This window comes from Lonchura striata, chromosome 18, assembly GCF_046129695.1.
Source record: "Lonchura striata isolate bLonStr1 chromosome 18, bLonStr1.mat, whole genome shotgun sequence".
Classification (NCBI taxonomy): domain Eukaryota; kingdom Metazoa; phylum Chordata; class Aves; order Passeriformes; family Estrildidae; genus Lonchura; species Lonchura striata.
In genome coordinates this window covers 5,361,033-5,385,545 of record NC_134620.1, presented here as the reverse complement: position 1 = coordinate 5,385,545, position 24,513 = coordinate 5,361,033, and the positions used below count along the sequence as shown (strand labels likewise).

The 24,513-nt window shown below is 43.2% G+C and overlaps 1 protein-coding gene across 1 annotated transcript; it reads left to right on the top strand.

Annotated features, from left to right (window-relative positions):
- The first annotated feature begins 989 nt into the window (after positions 1–989).
- SUDS3 (SIN3A corepressor complex component SDS3) lies at positions 990–20,491 on the top strand. Its single transcript, XM_021549837.2, has 12 exons — positions 990–1,149; positions 2,542–2,611; positions 3,482–3,537; positions 3,867–3,938; positions 5,462–5,481; positions 6,021–6,177; positions 8,040–8,135; positions 9,816–9,877; positions 10,757–10,778; positions 11,445–11,550; positions 15,397–15,481; positions 17,081–20,491. The coding sequence occupies exons 1-12, from the start codon at positions 990–992 to the stop codon at positions 17,177–17,179; spliced, it is 1,005 nt and encodes a 334-aa protein (XP_021405512.1). The 3' UTR covers positions 17,180–20,491.
- The last annotated feature ends 4,022 nt before the right edge of the window (positions 20,492–24,513 follow it).

Sequence of the window (24,513 nt, the reverse complement as noted above, 5' to 3'; positions counted from 1 at the left end):
TCCTTCCCCTCGGTGAGGTGTTTGTAGTGCCTCAGTGAGTCAGTAAGCTGTGCATGTGAGGAATGCTCCTCCCAGCTGAACGTGAGCGATTAGTGTGGCTGTGCTGGATGTGATGAGATTAATTAGTCGTTCCCAGGAGAATAAGAGCTGCAGAAATAAGATATATTTTGTCTGAAATACCACTGTGAGGCATTTTCAGATGGGAATGGGATCCTGCATATGACTCTCACCACAGGATATGTGTCTTGGTTCTTAATTTTGTAGCAGTGCCTAGTCTGGAGAATAACCAGTACCTGGCAGATGTGAGGCACGTGTTGTACAAAAGCTGCTGTTCACTGGCACCTGATTCACCTGGGTGAGATCACTGTGCTCTCTGTGGTGGAACGCTGCCGGGAGGAACAGGGAAGTAATTTATCTATTAAAATATAATAAAATTTGAAAGAGTACAAGTGTCCTAGTGAGTCCGTTCTCACTGAGGCAAGGTTCTGCTCTGTGTCTGTATCACAGAATAGGTCTGGTTGGAAGGGATCGCAGTGGTGGGATCCAGCAGGGTCATCCCAGAGCACGAGGCACAGGATGGTGTCCAGACGGCTCTGGAATATGCCCGGGGAGGGAGACTCCACAGCCTCCTTGGTCTGTGTTCCGCTGCTCAGTCACTGCGCAGTGAAGAAGCCCTTCCTCATCTCTAGGTGGAACTTCCTATGCATGTTTCTGCCCATTGCTCTTGTCCGTCTGAGCAGAGCCTGGTCCGGGAACACGAGCCCAGTGCCACAAGCCGCTGAGGAGTCAAACCCCACGGCCAGCACAGTCTAACCCGTGCCACGCATGGGCGGGCCCGGGACTCGAACCCGCGAGCCTCCGGCCCGCAGGGCCCGCGTTGGCCGGGCGGGGGCGCGGCGGCCCCGGCGCCGCCCGGAAGCGGAAGCGCGGCCGCGGTTCCCGCCGCGGTTGCCGAGCGGCTGCCGCTCCGTCCCGTCCCGCCCGCGGCCATGAGCGCGGCCGGGCTGGTGTCCGCGCCGCCCGCCGCCCCGCCGGGGCCGCCCGCCCCCGCCATGGCCCCCGCGCCCGACTACTACGAGGAGGAGGAGCTGGAGAGCGCCGAGGAGGAGGACGGCGAGCGGAGCGCCCGGGCCCGCGACTCCGACGAGGGTGTGTGGGGCGGGGGCGGGCTGGTGGCCGGGGACGGGGGGAGGGCAGCGCTCCGCACGGTGTTTGGGGTCCGGGGGCTTCAGGGGTTCTCACGGCGAGAACACCCGGAGGAGACAAGGACCTGGCAGGCGGCAGCGGGTCCCCGCGGAAAAGTAAAAGAGCGAAGCCGCTGGAGGGGTGGAGTTGTGGTTTCCCAGGTGAGCGGAGGCAGCGGGACTCAGCGGGAATCAGAGTGAAAACAGGAGAAATCCTGTTGTGTGTTGGTTCTGTTTCCGTGGTGTGAGGGGGAAGGACACAGCTAAGGACGGAGAAGGTGTGGACAGAAGTGTAGCAGTGCAGGAGGACGTGACCGTACCAAAACCGGGGAGCAGGGGAGAACAGGAAACTAGGTAAAACCCAGAGCAGCCAAGAGTGCAGAGGGCATCAAATGATGGATAAGGAGGATATAGAAGGACTCTTGGGCAGTGGCTGTTTCTGGCAGCAGAGCCCCCCATCCCCTCTGGTTATAGATGGGATGACGTTAAAGATGCAGAGAGAGACAGGGTCAGTGAAGGCTCTCCCAACAGAGTATGGAAATCCTTTGTGGTGGCCCAGACGTTTAAGTACTTTTCTTGCAGTTAAAAAACTTTTTGGTTTATCTTCGGTGCTTTGAATTTTATGTTAAGTTTAAACTTTTTGTAGTTTAAGGAAAATCTGGGAAAGCTTTGATTTAAGGGGCTGGGCTCCCCTGCCATGTGTAGGGAATTAGCTATGGTTTAGGTTTCTCAGCTGTTCCCTGTAAAATCTGGAGGCACTTGCCCCTCTTTGGCAAGGTAATGGATTCTTGGCTACCCACGTGTTACAAATAGAAGCCTGAGAAGTCTTAGCAGCAAACTAGGAATCCCACAGTGATGTACTTTATTTACAGTTTATACTGCCTATTTACAAAATGCAGCTATCTTTATGGCAGTGCTGGTATTTGGATGTTGCAGTACCAAGTGAAATATAGGTGAGAAGTTCATAGCCCCGCCAGTAACTGCTCTCTCTGGCGAGACCTCTGTGGTCAGTAAAAGGTTTGTGAAATGTCTTTCAGAGTCTTTAGGCTGTTTGTGTCTTACCTGTGTGTGAGTATTAATGTAGAGCCCCTTTGTCTTAAATGGGAAGAAATGCCCAAGATGTCTAAGGTTGAAGTTGTTCATGTTGTTCTGCACTGCAAAACTCACAGTTGCAGGAACATGAGATGCTTAATTTCTCTCCTGAATTCATCTCTCAGGTTGTCTTTAATGCTAAATTGCCTGAAGTGTGGGTATTTCTTTTTTGTTTTCCTGTTTCCTTGTTTTTAAATAATTTGCTGCTTTGTTTGGTCTTTTATTTACATACTTTCTTAACAAATTGGTTTTTTGCCTTGTTTAGACACTGAGGATGCCAGTGAAACAGACCTGGCAAAGCACGAGGAGGAGGACTTTGTAGAAATGAAAGAACAGTAAGTAACCCATTCCAAATACAAGTAAGGTGGTGTTCTATTTATTTGTGGGTTTAGGGGCATTTATTGCCTAAAATTTGGCAAAGTTTTGGGCCAGGATTGGGAGTTTTAAGTGCTTTCCCCAGTGGAACAGCTCATGAGTCCATACACTTGTATTTCTGCTCTCCCCAGTTACTTTGTCTGTTTAAATTCAAGGAATTGAGGGCTGCTGCTGTTTTGAGCAAAGAAATAATTATGAGTTTGGGATCAGCTGCAAATGGATCCTGCTGCAGACAGATCCTTCAAATAAAATAAAGGTTCTGCTTTAGATAAGCTAAGGAAAAAAAATGCCTAGGCAAATGCCTTAAACAATTGAATTCTAGTCCTGAACTAGAAACTGACTTTTGGGAGACTTGAAATAGTCTGTCCATAGTGCGTAGGAGCATTTGGAGTATTTTGAATTCTTGCTTACTGGCAGAGACCTGTTTTTATACAGGTTAGGAATATTTGGCCAGTGTTTAACCACAGATGTGTGGTAAAAGAAATGCAGGTTTGCAGCAGCACCAGAAATAGAATTTAGTGGTTTTTTAAAATATTGTGGGGAGCTAATAAAACTTGACATAGTGCAAGAATGATTCTGCTGTAAAGTTTCCGATGTTTGTCATTGTAGGTTTCCACAACAACAACAAAAATCTTATTTTATCCCAAATTTTAAACCCATTTTTAAGACAGAATGAGAACCTTTCATGGGAATAAAATTCTTTAAGTTTGTAGTTCGTTTCTTTCCTGAAGTCCTGAAAAGTTTTTGATTCTGTGTAAACATGTAACCTCAAGAGGTGGTGGAATAAACTATGTGTGCTTGGTGTTCAGAGTTTCCTGCTGTGTTTGCAGGATGTATCAGGACAAACTGGCATCTCTGAAGAGGCAGTTACAGCAATTGCAGGAAGGTAAGCTTAGAAGAGTAGCTTTGGTTTTTATTTTCAGTATTTTTCATATGTCATAGAAGTATGGGGGTTCTGAAAGGTGGGAGCAGCACCTTTCACTGCATGTTGGTTCTCAGCTGTGCTGCAGGGTTAAAAATGTCAGCTGCTTCCCATCTTTTCTCCATCTTAACTCCACTTGTAGTTAAGCTTCTCTGCTAAAACACTCCTTAAAAGGAGTAATGCACTTTTTACAAAAACAGGGAATGTGCTGTGTGTGGTGTATGACTCCTTGAGGATATTTAATACTTGGGAAGAAAAAAATACAATTGGAATCTACAATTTATTTCCACTAGGTACTCTTCAGGAATATCAGAAAAGGATGAAAAAGTTGGACCAGCAGTACAAAGAAAGGATACGAAATGCAGGTAAGTGGAATTTCTCTCTTAAACACTGCAAATAACTTAAATGTGTGTTTTGTATAACACTGAAGTAAAAAAGAGGTAATTCTGTCCTTTAAAGAAAAGGGACTTGCTGGAGCAAAGGGAGCTTTGGGTGCATTGTAGGTTTTCTCAGAGTCCACCAAACATATCGGGATCTACCTTGATTATTTTCTTCACTTGATCAGCCTTGTTTGCTGACTGATAAACAATTTTAGTCTTCATTTGTGGGAAGCAGCACAAGTAAAATGGTGACTCCATTTTTCTCTAACCCACAGTGTCCCACTTGGGTTTGTTGTTTTGTGGCCCTTGCTGAAGCCTTTGGCTGCCCTGTCTCCTTCAGTTTGCAGGAGTGGGGAGTTAGGAGCACATGCTTTCCCCAAGATCTGCTTGTGAGCAATGAGCACAGAGCATTTGCTGCTGGAACTGTTGTTCTGCCTGGCTGTGACATGGGATGGGCTGCCTGGACTTGGTGTACTGCTCTGTTTCAAGGAGCAAAGTGCCCAATGCTTGTCCTTCTGGGTGTTTTTACTATGTTGCTGCAGAGGAATGGCTTGGAAAGATCCAGCTGCTTGTCCTTTCTCTTTCTTCTTACCTTTCCAGTAGCTTCTTACTTTGGATATTGAAGCAGGGCCTTTTATAGGAGGCACTATGTGGATATAGGAAATACAGCTGCTCTTCCTTTAGCAAAAACAAGCAGTTCTGTATTTCTGAAAGTGCCTGGGGAAGGTAAACGGTTTGCTTGAGGAACTGTTGAACAACTTCTTGTTAACAGGAACCTGTCTCCTGAGATGAATTTCACTAATGATTTAGGTTGGAAAAGACCTCCAAAAAGGCCTTTCATATGCACTAGAGCTGCATCCTGACAAGTCTGGGCTGTTTTGATAGAATTAAGGCCCAGTGCAAACTGGTATTTCTGGCTGGGCACGAGCAGTGCTGCAGCAGCAGAGTTCTTCCACAGGAGGGCAGGTGGTGATCACTTGGAATTTTATGAGTAAAAAATCCAGCTGCCTTGTACTACAGGAATAAAAGTCTTTTATGTTTGTCCTTGCCATGCTGAGGTTTATGAAACCAACAGTTTCCATTTACCTGCATTTGATTATCTACAAAATGCTGCTTTTAGGCTTTGCAAATAGAAAATTTGATTTTTATTGCAGCATTCTTATATTTGATGTATATCTATTACTGGGTTTTAATTTTTTTTTTAATTATGGAGTAGTACAGTGCTGCTACTATAGCCTTCTCTGAACTGAATAGTGTGGAATAGTGGAAGCTTTTCAGTGAGGTGACAATCTCTAAAAAACCTCTAGTAACAATATGTTTTGGTGAAACTTTTTCATAGTCACTTTATTTTCAGCATAAAGTTGTGAAGTCAGAGTAGAGATTGGATAAGTACATGAATTATTTGCTTCACTGCCTGTCTTGGCTGCAATATTCAATGGCTTAAAATGTCAAGGAATTAATTTTGTGCAGCTTTGAAGGTAATAAATTAAGTCTTTCTTGTGTTTCAGAGCTGTTCCTGCAGCTGGAAGTAAGTACTCTTAATTTATCAAAAATATGCATTAATTAGATGGAAGAGGCATAAACCTTGTTTCATCAGCCAGTATTTGGGCTTGTTTTCCCAGAAGGCTTAAAGAAATTTTCTTCCTCTAGCTGGCTTGTAACACTTGAGATGTAATAGAGCTTACTGCTGGTATTACCTCAAGTAACTTCTGACTTTCTTGTTAAAATAGAGTTTAATATTGATATTGGGCTGTTGTATGTGGCTGTGCATTGGGCTGGTCAAAAAAGGGTGTTTAAGGTGATAAATGCTGTTTATAAATCAGCAGAGCTCTCTGCTAGGAGTTTGATTTGTTATGCGACATTAAAATATCTTTTTACAAATAATTATTTTGCCAATATAATAGCGCTAAGTGCTATTTAGATGTTTTTCTATAGATTGTGAATATTGATAAACTTCAGAACTTAGGCCAGTTGTGAACTGAAAAGCTGATCAATAAAGCATTTGAAAAGCTGTTGTGATATCACTGAGTCCTTAATTAACCTTCTTGCTCCTTGGGTTTGCATTAGACAGATCAGGTGGAGAAAAATTACGTGAAGGAAAAGAAAGCAGCAGCAAAGGAGTTTGAAGATAAGAAAATTGAGCTTAAGGAAAACCTGATAGCGGAGTTGGAAGAGAAGAAGAAGATGATTGAGAATGAAAAGTTAACCATGGAATTAACAGGAGGTAAAGAAGATAAACAGCTGCCATTTGTGTTACCCACTCTGCTCCTCCTTAGGAAAAGAGCTGTAAAGATGTCAGTGCAGGTTTACACAGCTGGTGGGAAATGCCAAGGGGAGCAGAGCACAAATTGATGGTCTTTTAATGGAGAAAGCAGCTCAAAATTCAGTGCACTGTTAACAGGTGAACCAAGCAGTGCCAGTGGAGCAGCAGAGGGGATGATGGGCTTACTTACATGCAGGGAAAGAGGCTGCTTTGGTCCCCTGATGTAGCAATAAAACTGTTGAGATATGTCACAGTATTGACCTAACCAGTGATGCCAGCTTGTAAAGCTGTATCCTTTTCTTCCTGCAGGAGTGGGTGCTCAAGTAGCTGCAGAAAGCCAAACAATAAAGGGTGAAATCTGCTGCTTAAAGTCAGAAAACAAAGATTTGTGGGTTACATTTGTGTCCAGGCTCTAGAAAATTAAATGGGTAGATTTTTTTGAGACGGTTGGTGTCCCTGATGCCTTGCAGTGCTCTGTGGTAATGGACACAGGGGAGCTAAGTCAGGGGTTAATTATTCCTGCAGAATTCTGTTGCTGTGCTGCTGAACCAAAAGTCTGGTTTGATGTTCTTGCAGAGCAGCTCACTCACTTCATGGACTGATAGTGTGGTTTTGTTGCTGAGGCCTGTCCATGAGTTACACCCTTCATATATTTCTTGCATAGTATCTACAGGTTTTATGTTAACTAGTAATGTTGTTAATACTCAGAAGTGAGAATTAAGCCCTGTTTTGGTGTATTAAATGGTGCTCTTGGCTTAATATAAACTCTTAGGGCTAATGTGGATGGCATCTTGAGTTATGCTGTTTCACTGGTAACTTATTTATGAAATCTGGTCTTATGGTCATCCTTGTTCACCCTTGAGATGAGGAGAGAAGGAATTTGGTATATTTTGCACAAGATTTTTGTGTCTAGTGGGAGCCAAAGGGGCTTCCCAGATGGAAGTGCTTCCCAGGGAGTGATTCAGGGGTGCTTAGAGATGAGCCAATACATTTCAGCACAGAGAAAAGGAGGTGGGATGATGTGTTTGGCATTTATGGTATGGTCTCTTGGCTGCCAGTTCAACATATCTTGATGAATTAAGGAATGAGTTGTGAGTGTTTAGTGGAGTCACTGAGTAAAGGTTACCTGTAGGCATTTGGACAAACCAAGTTTAGATAATTATTTGGTGATGAGACTGATGTTTAAGTTCTTAACAGACTTTCTTCTTTTTCCCCAGTGCATATGCTGCAGTTTACTTCTGTCAACTGCTGCTCTGTGTGTTATTAATTAGGCTCATTTCATTAATCATTCTTGGGTAATCTGAATTTAAATACTGTTTGTTTGAAATCACTCCAGCAGACTTGTATCAGTCTTCAATGCAGAAATTTTCTCTAATCTTATGACAAAGCTGTTTTTCTGCCTTGAAGATGAGAGAGCAATTGATTTGTAGCTGATGTTTTACATGCTATTAATGATCCGAGTTGGGCTGGGAAGGAACTCTATGAGCTTGGCCTTTTAAATCTGTTCCCAAGCAGATAGGGTGAGCATGAAAGGAGCTTGCCTTGAATCCTTGTAGCATCATTGTGCTGCTTATCTGTACCTGGAGCAGCTGTAACCATGGCATTGCAGCACTGGCACTGAACAGTGACCTGATGGGAGAGAACTTGGATTCACTGTCAGCACTTCCATGCTGGAAGCTAGCACACACAGAGGAAAAAAAAAAAAATCCAATTTGCTGAATGAAAGAGGAAAGATTATTTTCCCTGTGCCTTGTGTAGAAAGCTGCTGCTGCTTACTCCTTTCTCTCTGGTCTTATCAGCTCTCCAACTTCATTTCTCTCCAGATTCAATGGAAGTGAAGCCTATTATGACAAGGAAACTGAGACGGAGACCAAATGATCCAGTTCCTATCCCAGACAAGAGGAGGAAACCTGCCCCTGATATCCTTTGCTGGAGTCACTGTTGGGTTTGCAGCCCCTGTGCTGCCCACACCTTTGTTGTTTTGTACAGCAAGGAAAAGGAAATGAAATGCCATGATCAGATTTTAACCTGGGAAATACTGAAGCACAATTGTCATGTATAATGTGTGCCAAAGCAATACCAGCAGTTATACAATTCAATACATACATATATGTTTGGAAATCCTTTGGTATGCTAATTTAATCCTTACAGTATCATGAGATAATTTTTTTTTGTCAGTGACAATAGTTTGAATTCTACAGGCAATTTATTTCACAAAATAAAAACTTTAAAAGAACATTAGATAGATATATATATGCTGCAATAATTGATTCCACAGATAGTAAATGGTTTTTTACATGAGCCAGAGCTTTTCTCATTTCAAGACGTGACAAAGCATTTACCAGAAAGATCATATTTGTCATATCAAAATAGTTTTTCCATTTCTGATAAAAGCTTCAGATCTCTAATCCACAGATGCATAGCAAAAGCAAGGATGCTAGATTTGTTCTTTGAATAAGAAAATATGAAGATTCATCTTGTTTTCATGTAACACAAGAGACAGGAAAATATCCTTAGGATGTGTAATCCTTAGGATCTGCCTTGCTGCATGTCTCAAAATTAAAATGTTCCTTGGCTTCTGGAAATATGTTTTTTGCTCCTCTGTGATGATAGGCATTTTTTCTATTTGTGTATTAAATTCACCTGAAGAGGAAGGCAAGGATATTTGCTTTGCAGGGGCTTCTTATTAGATTCTAAACCTGTATGTCTTAGATTAAAGAAACTTATCTGAGTGACTCTCATTTTCTGAAGGCAGTATCAAATCTTGAACTTTTGGAGTTCATGCAGGATGGTCATGAGCATCTCCAGTTTCAATTAACCTCTTTCTGGTTGGAGATTCTGTTCACTCTTTCAGGAAATAAAAAAGTCATTTATTAGTGCCCCTATCTCATCCAAAATAAATGAGTTTCATAGTGAACTTGACCTGCTAATTGAGCATGATACAGCAACCACACAGTGAAAATCTCTGCCTTTGCTTACTGGGGGAGGATTTAAGTCCATCAAAACCAAAATCCTTGAAATGCGGCCCAGCAATTGTTAACTTTAGTGTAATACTTTGAGTACTTTTGGCTAAACACTTGTTATGAAGAAACAAAAGTACAGCAGAGCTCTAATAAGACTAAAATACACTAATTTCTATTTTCAAAGGTCTGGGGTTTGCTTTCAGGTGCATTGTATACTCTTATTTATCCCCAACTACACAAAGTTTTATTTAACTAGGTTTAGGTGGAATTTAGCTTCATTGTAGAAAACCTGAAATGAGTCTGTTGTTTCAGCTCACAGATTCTTCTCCACAGAAAGAAAAGATGAAAAGCATAGAAAATGCTGGTGCTTGATGCTTCCATGAAGTAAATGTCAGTGCACTAAAGGTTTTTCATTGATGGTTGTGTCTGAGTAAGTTAAAATGATTTAGCACTCTGCTGCTAAGATGGTGGGGATGGACTTGTATTAATTCTTCTGACAAGAAAAACCAGCTCAAGTAAGACATTTATTAAAACCTTGGAAACCTTTTGGCTTACATTTACTCAAGTGAAATGTCATTGACCTTTAATTTTTAGCCTTGCTTGTCAAAAGCTTATGGAAGCCTTAATTCTGGATACCTCAGCTAAATTATTTGTTGACTGATGAGCAAATAATGGAGGACCTAAGAACGCTGAATAAGGTAGGAATTGTTGCTTGACTGTATTTCTTCATTTTAAAGAGAAGGCAAATGCTTTCTCCTGAAGAGAACAGAGCTCTCTTTAATGTTCATTTTTGAGATGTGGTACTGTTTCATCCCCGTAGGCTTTCTGAAGTAGCACAAGAAAAGATTCAGCAAGATGGTATCTCTTTTTTACTGAGGTTTAATTAGCCTAATTTGAATGACTGTCATGTAAAAATATTACCTTTTGTGTGAACTGAGGGATGAGCTATGTTAAGGAGTTTCTTCCTCATGGCTGAACAGATGTCAGTGTGTTTTTCTGGGAGAACACAGGCTGCCTTGGGTTTAAGCCTTAGTGTGGGGTTTTTATTAATTTTTCTTTCTCTCCCTTCTGTCACAAGATTTCAGCAAGCTGGATAGGGGGCAGTGTGCATGTTTATAGCTTTTCTGGTTTTGATTAACACATTGTTTTCTTGCTGAACACTTGAAGGCTTATCTAATTTCTTAGAATATAAGCTGCTCATTAAGGCATTTTGAGGAAGGTAGTGGAACACGGGTTTTGTGCCAGCTGTTGAGGTTTCTCTAATGATTTATTTCCTGTATTTTGTGTACCCTGAGAAATGTTGTATCACATTCAGAAATAGTGTGTTAGATGGGTTTGACTCATTGGAGTGGTTTGTCTGAATGCTCTCAAGTTCAGTTTTTTGGCCTTTTGGATCATTATACTGATTATCTGCACCTTTGGCTGTTTAGAGCACACTGGTTACGTGTTACGCTACTTAACAGAGCATTGAAAATAGAAATATTCAGAGTGTGAAAAGTAAGATATCTGAAGTTATCACTGCAGCTTCTGTGGCTCCTGTCAGATCTCTAACACTGCTTTTCTCTCTTCCCATGTAGCTTAAATCACCCAAGAGACCAGGTGAGTTACAGATGCAGTGGAACTTGTTCATGGGGTGCTGTTCTGAGCAGAGAATGGTACTGCAGGTGTTTGTGCAATTGTTTTGCCTGTGGAATTGCTGTTCTTTGTGTGGTGTTGATGTTTGTCAGGGATGGGAAGGGGGGGCATGAGCATCTTTGTTGTCTGAAACATTTGTGCATGGACAATCAATCCAGCTGGGAAAAGAGGTTTTCCATTATATTCAGGTGTATCTGGGCACCTTGTCTGCTTGTCAGCTCCACTGAGGGATTCACCACTTATGTTTTTTTTGCTTCTATCTCTCTAGATGTGCCCATACACTTTATTTCAAGACAGAGTGGGACTAACTTGCCTCAGTAATTTTGACCATATTTAACTAATTAACTGTTGATTAGAACTAAAACAAAATCAAGGACATAATGTCCATCACTTATCCATTAATGTGTTTTCACATAAATGCTGTATTTCAGTGAATATTTTAATTCAAGGCAGAGGTCAAGTTACTCATCACAACATACAATATTTTCCTGATGGATAATTGAGTTTGCAGCTTTCTCTGCTTGCTATTTTTGCAAACATAACCTTATTAACTGCAGTTTTGCAGTCAGATGTGCTGCTGTGAGATGGGCACGTGCTGGTCTTTAACCAGAGTGTTTCTGCTGTCCCCAGCCTCCCCCTCCTCTCCCGAGCACCTCCCAGCTACACCAGCAGAGTCTCCAGCACAGCGATTTGAAGCTCGGATAGAAGATGGCAAACTCTACTATGACAAGAGATGGTGAGGCCTGGGCAGTTTCTGTTTCCATCAGTCTGTGTTGTGTAATGAGGAGGCAGAGGCTGCAGAGAGAAATGGCTTTGATCAAAGAATTGGTGGACAGAATGCTTCTGGGCAGAGGTTTGCTGCTCCCTCCACAAGCTCATCATGGGGCCAGTAAAACAGAGGGGATGATGGAATGTTCACACCCTGCAGGCTTTCAGAGATAACTGGTGGCTTCAATAAAAGGAGACTCGAATCTTTTGCATGGCCCACTGTGGCACTTAAGAAGTGAAACCTAATCAGAGGTAGGAGAGGCAGCAGGGATGTGACAGAAGCTGCCCAGTTTGGACACAGACACCCCATGATTTACTGTCAGCAGCACTCTCATTTCTGAGGTTCACATTTGTGCCCAGCATTCCACAAGGTGGCAGAAGAAATGTCATCCACCAGCTGCTCTGGATGAAAGATGCTTCTAATAAATCCAAATAACCTTTAAAGATAAAACCCACCTGGGAGAGGCAACTTCAGAATTGCTGATTGGATTTATCTCTGTTGAGTTTTATGGCCATACAGCTGTACAAAACACAAGGAAAATATTAAATTGTGCAGAGGAAACTTGGATCTTAAACTAAATCCATGAGACTTACAAACCTGAATAATCAAGGGGGCAATCGTGAACTCCTTGAGCAGAAAACAATATGCTTTCAAAAAGTCATCTCCTTATTTGTAGCTTACTTCAGTGTTCTGGTGGCTCAAAGCAACAAGTGATGAGGCTGTAATTTTATCACAGAAGTAGGTGTGAAGCTGGTTTTGTTGCACAGCAATCCCCTTGGCCAATTGGTCAGTTTTTCCTTCTGACCGAAGTTTGAGAGTTCAGTGTACACAGCTCTCATAAGAGCTGCTCCCTCAGTTTAAACATTAATGAAGTGTAAAGCAGATAGGAACTGAACAAGCTACTTATTGGACAGATTCATCAAGGGTTTTTTTTTTGCTTTCATAGTTTTTTTGTCTGTGTAAAGTGACTATCCCTAGGATCTATTTGGATGAATAAACTCTTCAGAATTTTGAAGCATATGGAGTACTAGAAAAGTGTTCATGAGCAAAAAAAGAAAGAAAAAAAAAAGCATCTGAAGTAATCTGTCAGTAAAGCTCAAAACTTCCCTTTAAATTGAAACCTGGAAGAGCTTCACTGAGCTCAGAACCTCAGCAGAGCACCAGCTCTCTCTGAAGGGTATCTAGCTGTGGCATAAAGCACTTAACAGCTATTTTCACCTTGCTGAATTCACTTGTCATGGGGGTCTTGCTGTCAGGAATTCCAGCTGTTGTCTTTCCTGGCTGCCTTGTTCTTAGGCTGTTTTAAGATCAGTACCTTATTTTTTTTTTTTGATTGTAATAATCCTGCTTAGATTTTTTTTTGATTGACATTAATAGTACATGTGCAAAGTAGCTGGCGTTTTTGAAAAATGAAGTAACTGTTGATAGTGGGAGGGTAATTCTTCCTAAGGTGCATAAAGAATGCTGGCATGCACAGAAATCCTAAACCTGACAGCCCAGGAATGACTTTCTCTGTTTCCTGATGCAGCCCTGCATGACAATTACCTGAAAACAGAGAATGTTTAATGCCAGTAATGAACCCCCTGAAGTCTTGCAGAGACATTTCACAGATGTCTACAGAGTGGAGTGTTTCAGGTGAATTTGGAATTAGACTCAGTTTTTTTAATCCTCAGAGCTCTGTGCCCCCTCCATCAAATCCTAGACCACAGTTCAGTGTAAAGCAACCATATTTTTGCTCTTAGCTGCTGCATACAGTAATGCAAAGGGATTTCCTTCAATCTTCTGCTGGAGTTGCAGCTGGAAATCTTGGCCTTTCAGTAAAATATTTTATAGCAAGAAATGGAATTATTTCTGCTTGCCTCACTTGGTGTGTTTTACCTGCTGCAACAGTGAGAGTTGTTTGGCTCTGCTTTCTTGAAAGCCAACTTAAACCCCATTGCATTTTTCAACTGAGGTGATTTTCTCAATCCTATCCCTCTCTAGATATATAAACTTGGCAAAAGGGTGAGACATGACCAGGGAACTGATGCACCAAGGTGCTGTGCCTCCAGCTGCCCTGTCTCTGCGAGTGTGAGACATCTGAGACAACTCAGTGAAACACTGCTGACTTAGCTCTTTGCCTTTTCTGGGCACAATTAGCATTAATTTACTGATGGAGAGACATTCATGATGTGAAATCCAAGGGCTGAGTGAAGACTGACACATGTGCCATCAGCCTTGGAATTTACTGGTAATCAAAAATTGAAAGTGGGGGAAATATTTCCTTGTCTGTGTGGGCACAGCTAACACTTGAGAGCTGTTGTTTGCACTGGTTTCTCCTGCACTCCTGCTGATTGTATCAAGATCAAAACTCTTAAGTACTCACAGCATGGCATAGTAGGGCACTGCTGGACTGAGATTCTTGTCTCATCTTAGTGAGGCCTGGGGTTTGCAGTAGCTTATCGAGTTCCTCTGTATCATTTAATGACATCTGGACTCGCTGAACTGAGATTTTTTTTTTTTGGCTCAGATCATTGTTGCTTTGCACTGCCCTGGAACCCACTGACATTGTTTCTGTCAGAATGAAGGAGAAAGGCACCTGGGTCCAGCCATTGTTTTAAAGGTTGCAGGATTTGGGGATTTTTTTTTTTATTCCCTCACCCTTGCAAGGGTGATGAGTCTGTTTGGCAGGCTCAAAGCTGACACTGATTCCAGCTACTGGCAAGCGCTGTGAAAATTCTGAGTGCAGAATTTTCCAGCAGGAAGAGAGTGTGGAATAAACCCTTGGAAGACTTCCACATGTGCGGTATGGTTATTGTAGAAATAACTGTAAAGTTTCAATAAATTCCTGTATTTTGCAAATGGAAGTCAGGCTGCAGGGGTTGCATTGGGTAGCTACTGAGGAAATACCTGTACAGGGATTCTGGATTGCCCTGATAAAACCATGATTAGTGGAAAGGTAGAAATACAGTCATGCTTTTATAACTGTAAATTATTTTGGTGCTTTCTTGATTAAGATGATTTACTTCCAAATCACCTGTTCCAGTGTAATTAGTTCTGCCTGTGGAGCAGAATGAACAGAAAGTGGGGGTTTGGGGCTGGCACACTGCAGCACTTGGAGAAATGTGGGCTGTGAAAGAGGGGAGTCCACAGAATCAAATTCAGAGTTACGAATTTCAATGTCTTTGTTTTATACACAATGCATTAAGAACAATATGATATAAAATGGGATAAAATGAATATATTTAGTCATGGACTCCTTATGGCAGATATTTACAGCTCATTACAGAGTCAGTTACCCATTAGTTCCCATTTTGGGTATTTTCACAAAATAGGACAGCATTAGAAATTAGAGGTCTCATTTAACAATACACAGATTGCACTGATTGAGGGGAATTCAATTTTGGTGATGGTGGTGCACTAGTAATTCTATATTGGGGAACAACTTGAGTACCTTTGATTTGCTCTGTTGTATTTTGTCAGGCAATATAAGGAACCCAACCTGAATCTGAAATGGGAAGGGCTCTTGGATTAACCCTTGAAGCCTGGATGTGTTGTCAGTCACTGTTCCTGGGTGTGGCTGGGGCTCTGCCTCTCCCTCTTGCCGTTGTGCAATCTGTTTTCAGTAACCTTCAGTGCAGAGTTGAATGTGAGTTAGGACCCTCCTGCATTTCAAAATATCATTAATGCAGGGTGTGTGTGTGTGATCAGATCACCCACTATCTTGCAAAAATTGAGAAAGTGATGTGGAAAGAAAGGCAGACTTCAAATTTACTCTGTCCAGCTTTATCTATAATGGATTCATGCATTTCCTTTTTCTTTTTCTCTTTGCAGGTACCACAAGAGCCAAGCTATTTACCTGGAGTCTAAGGAGAACACAAAGATCAGCTGTGTGATCAGTTCTGTGGGTGCCAACGAGGTTGTGGCTGCTTTTATTTATCAGCAGAGGGGGGAAAGACATGGGTTTAGTAAGGGCTGAAGATAGATACCTGTCTGGTGTGTAAAGAAGCTGAAGCCAAGATAAAACTGACTTGAGAAATCTCTCTTTGAGATGGGAAGAGACTTGCTTTGTTTCTGAAGGATAATCCTGTGTTTTGCAAGCTCCTGCAGCAGTTGGGCAAATTTTTGCAGATTCCAGACACTTCAGGGAAAGAAATAATAGATTTGAGTGCACTTCTCCTCAATCAGCCAATAAAGGAGCTTTAATTTCTTGTGGCAAAAGGGAAAACACTTTATTTTCCCCAGAATGAGTTGCATGTGGGATCTGTTTGTGTCACAGCTTTTCCCTTGCAGTGGCAGTTGTGACACTCAGTTGTTCAGATAAAAACAGTGGTAGTGTGCTTATGGGTGCATTAAAATTCGTTAAAAGTTATTACTATAATTAAGCAAAACTAATATATCATTCCATCATACTGTGGTACAACATAAAATTGTACATGTTTGTTTCCTACAGTTGCTCAAAGTTTATGGATTTTTGAATTATTTTGGCAAGCAAAACATGCCAAATCCTTGGAAATGTTGCAGTTGGGAGATCATTATCAATGAATGTTGATTTTAATTTCTCTAGAGAAATAATTGAAGTAGAAATCCAGGCAAATACTAAATTCATTTTATATTAAGGGGTCCTGCTAATAAAGTCAAATTATAACTAAAATAATACAGTTAAATGAATTTACTTGCCAGGCCTGTAACTAATACATGAAGAAAAGAAATTTTGGGTAAATCACAGGCCAACATAACTTTATAATCCTTTGCATTAGGAAATATTTGTCTTCCCTCCTAAAATACTGCAGTACTAAGGATTGGATAATTCTTACTCAGTATATTTAAATATGTTGAAATGCATTAGAAGGATATAATGCAGAGGAAATTGCTCAGACTTGATTTTTAAAGTACAGGGTTTTAGATCTAAACACCTTGAAGGTGATTTCAAAAACTCTCTGGAGTGGCTGCCTTGGTGGCAGCAATTTGTCTTCTGGCACGTGGTGTGAATCCTTCCATGCAGGTGGTTAAAAGAGAGGCCTTTTTATCTCCAGACACAATTTCTGTGGCACATTGTGGGAAGTGCTTCATGGAACAGAATCAGAATAAGCTTTTCATTTGACTAATAGTTACTTGTCTGGGCAAATCCCAGGATAGATAATTTGATGATCTGTGGATCTAGAGAGACTTAGTCTTGATTAGGCAAAGCTCAGTGCCATGGTTCTGTTGTGAGCTGTCGCAGGAGGAACCTGCTTTCCTGATGGTGCTTGAAAGAGTAATTTTTCTCGAGAACTGTTTTGAGCAGGAAGTTAAGGAGGTGAAGTTAGACACCTTATTTCATTTTCTACTCAGGCTGCAAATGCCTCACGTGGGGAGGGAGAGGGATTAACCTCATTGATCTGTGCCCCCTGAGGTGTTCTGCTCTGACACTAAGACACAGAGTTAATTTGTCTGTGTGCTGCTTGCTTCGAGTTTTCCCTTTTTCTCCCCTAATTCATCTCCCTGCCCCATTCTTTTTGCCCTTCCTCTCCTGCAGATCTGGGTGAGGAAAACCAGCGACAGCACCAAGATGAGGATCTACCTGGGGCAGCTGCAGCGGGGCGTGTTCGTGATCCGCCGGCGCTCGGCCACCTGACTCCACTCTGCTCTGTCCTGGTTTTTATCAGATCACCAAACCTCTGCCAGGGGCTCACAGGCTGCTCACTCCTCCCAGCAGCAGGGAACAGTCCTGACCTCTGACGAGACACTTTGTGGCTGGCCACATAATCCCCAGTAGTCCTTAAACCTCTAGTGATGCCCAAGCACTGCCCTGGACTATTTCTGGATTTTGCATCAAGCTTCTGTATGCTCTCTTTGTATTTTGGGTGACTGTTTGAGAACACTTGGCATCATCCTCCTTTTCGTTGTTGTTTCGTGGTGCACAGATGGGGCTCGTGTCAAAAACATCATCATCATGTTTCTGTTGGGAGTCAGACCAGTGGAAGAACCTTTGCTCTCAAGACCTGAGGTTATTTGTGCTTTTTGGCCTTGTTTTCCTGCAAGGCTCAGGATTTTGGGCAACAGATGAATCCTGCCAGGTTTCAGCTGCAGCTGAGAGATGCCTCCAGAATACCTGGTCCATCAGCTTTATTGGATGGACTGTTGAAAGACTGGAGACTTTTTTAGGATGGTGTGAACAGCTCAGAAACTGCTGAAAATACAGTGATTTTAATGTAGCTCAGAGTCACGCGTGGTTAGTCAGAAGCTTCCGTTTCTCTTCACATTAAAAAACCCTTCAATGAACAAGCAGAGTATGTCTGTTTGCTGATATAATTAGCTGGGATAGGTGGATGACTAAATTAAAGGAATAATTACCTGGCTATTTTGCAGATAGCAAGGCTGTATGAACTCTGTGTGTGTCTATAACTGCTGAGATGTAAAGAGGCAAAAAATCAATTTCACTTTTTCCACTGATGCTCAGAATCACCAGTTATGGTGGGATCCTGCTAACAGGAGATCTGCAGTATCCTCCCAAGCATCCTGGTGCAGAGAAGGAAGTGGCCTTGACATGCTGGTAGCTGGAACCTTCATTCCCTGAATGCTCTGCAAAGAGCTGCTCTTGAAGGCTGTTTTAATTGCTGGAGGTAACACTGGGTTTCTACACTTGTCCTCCTGCAGCACAAGAGAAAATGCCCAAATAATGATATTAAGGTGCTCCCTAGGTGTTTAAAGCTCTGCCTCTGGCATTCCTTTGTTATTCCCAGTCATTTGCTGATGGCTAGAAACACCAATGCCGTGTGTGTGACTGCTTTGGCAGGAGCCACGTAGTGCCCTGGCAGTGCTGTCTCATCTCTACCTTCTGTGCAGAACAACTTAGTGCTCCTTGTGATTACTAGTCAAATAGTTGTAGATTCTGTCTTTCTCAGTCTCTGTCACTTTGAGGCATCTTCTGGTTTTGCTTTTGAGCTGCCTTCTTGTTAACATCCACCCAGCCCTTCTTTGGTGTGTGGATAAATGGAGTCCAGGGAAGGGAGTTGCAATGGCTGTGCCCGTTCCTTTCCTGCAGTTGGGTGGCAGTCACATCCCAAAAACTGATGCCTGTACGTGGGTCTGGAGTGGAGTGTGATGGCTGAGTTCCTGATGTGGCTGAGACACCTGACTTGGTGTTTGCTGAGTTTTGAGGCTCTGGAGCTCTGGCAAGGAAGGAGAGGGTGTTTCCCACCCCTTGACAATGTGCCATCTCTGCTGCAGCTTAGGCAGCCAAATGCAGCAGGCTGGATTTTGTCAAGTTAACAGCTTACTTAATATAACTTAACATTCTCTGCACATGTCACAGGTTTTTGATAAGGTGATGATGTACCAGACAGGATTTGTCATTGGGTCTTTAAATGAACATCTTTCTAATAATAAGTGCTAAGGAAGTAGCAGGATTTATTTCCTGTCTGTATCATTTTATCAGTACATATATTTGTGGGAATAGCTGGTGACTTGTGTTCAATGTTGGGGGAGATACTTTGCCAGCAGCCATCTGCTGCCGTGGTGTTCCCTGTTCTGGGGTAATTTTGGGAGTTAACAGAAGTGTGGCTGGGATGTCAGGACGTGTGTGGGACAGGAGAGAGGCTCCATGAACCCATGGTGAATCAGGGCACTGCCTCCTTAGGGGAGCTGGCAAACCCCCATCTCCAACTCTTCCACACCAACCGTAGCACCTCCAGGAGGGATGTGTGAGGTTTGTACAACTTCCTGCTGTCAGAATTCCTTACCAGTTTCTCCAGTGCCTCTGGGTCAGCCTTTGAACTGCTAATTTCTGTTTTTGGCAGCCCTGAGTATGGGTTGTACTGCTGTAAATGGCTCAAACTTAACTGCTACACTGAAGGAATTTTGTTTATAGGCTACTTCATCCTCAGTTTCTTAATGAAATGAAAGTCTGCCTTGTCTCTGTCGATCACCATAAAGAGTAGATGTGTCTCACAGAGTACATGAATATTGTATCCTGGATTTTTTATCCTGGCAGGCTGTTCTGTAATGGCCTGAGCCATTTGTGAGGCTGGAAGTGATAAAGTGCAGTGCCTTGCTGTGCACTCAGGGAAGCAAGTGCATTTTTTTTTTTTAATCCTAAAAGGATGCACAAGTAGTTCTGTGGTGAGGATGAGGCATGTGGAGATCAAGAGTGGAGACATCAGCTGTAGAGCTGAAGATTTCCTGCCACGGGTTGGAAAAATAGAGACAAGTTACTCAAGGAGATGGACAAGGTCTTGCTTGAATTCTAGGAGAAAATTGGCTTTTCTGTCTGCTCTTTGCCTGCTTATCATCAGTCTTGAAGGATCCCAACCCTCTGAACAGAAACTGCTTTGCTGCAGGTATGAAACAATTTAATCCTCATTATGAACCAGCATTCAAAGCAAATTTAGGAAATGGCTTTAACTCATCGTTACAGTAGTTTTAAAGAAAGGTGAACCTTCTGCCAAAAATAGACTTTTATTGGCAGTTAAATTGCAGTTGGCTGAGTCATATTAAGCATTTTTTTTATTGCCTTGAGAAATGGACTGTGATGTTGATATGTGCAAAATAAAAAAGACATTCCCTCCCAGCCATTATATGTTCCAATGGAAGGAAGGCAGATCAGGGAGCCAACTTCCAGGGTTTTTTTTGACATCATTCTCAACAGAAAGGTTTCCAAAGAGGCTTTTTCCAAGGACAAATGCTAAAACACAACATTGGCTTTTTTAGTTTATGTGTTCTGCCTGGAATTTTGTAACGAGACAAAGGGATTTAATGACAGAAACCTTAATTGTTTGTCTTGTTTTTTGTAAATTTCTGGGGAACTTAAATAAAATAAAGTCTAAAAGAGCAAGAAATAGATTTGTGGATAACTGAGGTTCTTCTTCTCTCAGAAAAAAAGAAAAGCAGCATTTGTGTTCATGTTCCATAGAAGCAAACACTGAAATAAATACTCAGAAATTCTGAATGGGTGTCTAAGGTTTGCTGTTACTATTTTTAGTTTGCCCAATTCTAAAGCTAAGAATTTAATACACAGTTAAGTATTTAGAAAACAAAAGAATGCACGTTTCTGTTTTTCTATGATTTACTGAAAACCTGTTGTCACTGAAACTTCAAATTTCATACAGTTAAAAAATTCTACTGTTGTAATGTTTTGCTGAATGTGGAAAACCCCTTTAATATTTAACATCAGCTCAAACTTTGTCAATGCCGAAACATCTTGTAATACTTAAGTGCCTATCACTTTACAGTGGAGTAATTCTGTTTATTTAGATTCCTCCTTTTTAGGCAAGCATGCTTTTCTGTAAAATATTGATTTCAACTTTTGAATAGGCATGAAGAGCAGCTTGGGTTTATGAAAAGCCCCCTAAAATATTTGGGGTTTTTTTCCTTCTCCAGTGTGATGCTAATAAATAAGCAGAAGGGAGAGAGTGGCTCAAAGAAGCCTTGGGACCAATATTAAAATAACATTTAGGTGACAACAGAAATGCAAAATATTCTCCATGTTGTATATCTAAACAGGATGGGTGTCTCAACTCCCCTCACATAATTAAAATGCTGAACAGCAGCACAGGAAGAGTTACTTAAGCCTTTGGTTCTAAAATAGCAATGCTCTGAGCAAAGCCAGGCATTTGTGGGGCTTTGGAACCGGGAGCTGTAACCCACGGGAAGCAGCTGCTGATTTATTCCATCAATCTCACATTTGAAAGCTATCAGTTCTCTGGATGCCTCAGGTAGCTTTGTCATTTTTCATTTAGCTCTAATTTGCATCCCCATGTTCTGCCCTGAATCCTGAGAGGGGGGAAAAAAGGCAGAATAGTGATGAAATGTATATTTTTCATTTCACTTTATTAATGCTCTTTATTTTTATGGAGTTTAGGATTCTTTGGAAGGTGGTCACTGCCTGCAGATCTCTGCAGGTTTAATGGCCAGCCCAGGTCATGAGAGCTATCAAGCTTTAACAAAAAAATAAATACAAATGCAAATCCAGGGGAAAAAATGGTATCTTCAGTCAAGGTTTCTGCTTGGTGGTGTCAATCCTGTTTGGAATTGGTGACTGAAGGGTTTTTAAGTGAGCAGACTGGTGGCACTGACTGACATAGGTTTGGAGGACAGGCTCAGGACACATGGATGTCTGCTTCCATCATTAAATGAGGAGGTAAGTCAAGTTTTTTTGGCTTTTACTTTTTTTTTTTTTTTCCAGGGTGTTTGATAAACGATTTATTCCTGTCACACAGCTGAAGGCAGCTGCTGATCATGTCAAGTTCCTGTTAACACTGAAAAATTACTCATTCTGGAGAAGAAATAACCTTTTGCACATGATCTAAAATTTAGCAACACTGCCTAATGGCCACAGGAATGTATTTTTTTCTGATGTGATTAGAGAAGAAACATTCCAAACCTCACACATCATGAGGCATCACATAATGGGGAAGCCTCTGAATACTGATGATGCTAAATCATGTAAAGCAGTTGCAGAAAATTAGTAGAAAAATAGGAAGCAAATATTCTGTTGGAAAGGATTTCTGGGTGGTAAAAATCTCGTCCATTGAGATTGGGAATTGCTAAAACAATTGGTTCAAGACTGTCTGGAAATCTGAGGAGAGTTTGACCTGGGACCCAGGGGTGCTCAGTCTGTAATGGGATCTCAGCATTAGAATATTGATTAGGTCTCATTTTGGACCAAGCCTGGAGTTTTGCAGTTCAGGAAAGGGAAATAAAACATGGCAGGGTTGTTACCAGCCCTGCCTCAGCCTCTCGGTCTCATTCTCCCCTGAGAGAATTCAAAACTATGGATTTTTTTCTTCTTTCATTGAAATAACAGTTTTGGGAAGAGCTTTGAAAGTCTGGGTGAAGTACAGAAATGCAGTGTCTGTCCCCTGAAGATGGATAAACCCTCCTCTGTTCCAAGGAAGGGACAATTGCTGGCAATCCACTGAGTGGCTCTGCCACAGCAGGGCTTTGCCTCTGGAGGATTTCATCCATCTGAGTAGGCACAGGTGCTTGCCTGCCATGTCCAGGTGCTGTGAAGGGGAGTATTTAGCAGATCTTTTGGGCTGCAAAGCTGCAGTTTTGGTGCCCTCATACCTGGGCTGCCTGGGCAAGGCGGGTGGGGCGTGGAAGGCAGATCTGGACTGTCCTTGGAAGGAATTTTGGAATCACAGAATGGTTTGGGTTGGAAGGGACCTTAAAGATCATCTTTCACTCCCTGCCATGGGCAGGGACACCTCCCACTATCCCAGGCTGCTCCCAGCCCCATCCAGCCTGGCCTTGGGCACTGCCAGGGATGCAGGGGCAGCCACAGCTTCCCTGGGAACCTGTGCCAGGGCCTCAGCAGTGCAGTGAGGAGTCCCTGGAGCAGTGAGCAGGGCTGGGTACCTCTCAGTGCTAATCTGGCTTTCTCAGAGAAGTCTGAAGGCTTTGTTTGCTCTGAAATCCCATACGGGCCAAAGGGAGCGTGAGGGACGCAGTTGGCTGTGCGGGCTGGCTAGTGCCAGCCTCTGCTACCCCAGTGCTGATTCCCTGGGGGGGGATCTCACCCTCGTGCCTTGTAATGGATGTGAACAGCCTCAAACCCTGGCTGTGGCCTTCCTGAGGCCTGCAGTGCCTCTTTATCTTGTCACCCAAGCAAAGGTATCAATAACCTGCACAGCCTCTGAGCGGAGGGGTTTCTCCCCATCCATCCTGCCTGGCAGGTGCTCCATCTCGATTATGCCTCAGCTCTGCTCTATCTGTCATGTTCCTGGCCTGAATGACAGAACGGGAAGGTGCTGCTGGTGGGAGCATTTCCTGCCTGCCTAATGGGGATGTAATTAATGGATGCAGCCAGCCAGCCGAGCAGAGGCACGAGACCTCTCCTTTAGCCACCCAACCGTGCCGTGTTACACACCCTGCTTGATGGTGGTGCTGCACATTTACTTAAATTCTGAGCCATTGCTACCTTTAATTAATGTAGCACAGTGAATTTTTCCACTGCTTCCACAGCCTTTTATTGCCAAGTACCTGGCTGGATGGCTGTGGTGTCTCAGATGCAGGGGAACGTGCTGCAGGGCCAGGCAGGCTCTGGGTAGGTGGCTCGTCACTGGGGTGATGCCTGTGACACGGGAGGGGTCCCAGCCCTCCACCCTGCTGTCACTTGTTCCCTCAGTGAGCTGAGTGTGCTGCCAAGGGGCTGCAGGGTCAATCACAAAAATGGGACAGTTCAAAGGGCTGCTTTGGCTCTCACCCTGCTCCCCCCACGGTCTCCTCTGGGAGCAGACATGTCCAGAGTTCCTGCTGGAAGGTAGGCGGTGAGGGTGGGTTCTGCTGCCTGGGAGTTTAACCCAGCCACCATCATCATCATCATCATCCATCATCGCACATGGAGAGCCTCACTGTCCATTGAAAATTGGGATTTGTACCTTCTGTGTTTTTGGGACGTGCTGCCTGCTCGCACCCCCGGCACAGCGTGGCTGAGGTGTCCCTCAGTGCTCCGGCCAATGCTCGGGTCCTTTGGGGCGCTGTTACAGATTAAATTTGGCAGCTCCGTGCTGCCCCTGCACCATTAACCAGTTTAATGAGCCTCTCAAATGGCTTGGGGCAGAGCACAGGCCCTGCTCCACCTTCCTGGCCCTGCTCCTGCCTACTCACACGGCTCGGCCAACAGCGGGGCTGCGGCTCCAGCACTGGGGTCTCCTTTTGGGGAGCTACAGCAGTGTAGCTCAGCCCTGTGGTGGAGTCTGGGGACTTGGGAGTTTTCCACAGCTCTGTGTGCATTACTGATAAGGTTTCTGGGTGCTGAGACCCCGCAGGGCTCCAGAGCCACACCTGGCTCAGGTGCTCCCATCCCCTCAGGTGTTTCTACATCCCCTCAGGTGTCCCATCATCCCCTCAGGTGCTCCTCCATCCCCTCAAGTGTTTCTCAATCCCCTCAGGTGCCCCATCATCCCCTCAGGTGTTCCATCCCCTCAGGTCCTCCTCCATCCCCTCAGGTGTCCCATCCCCTCACCC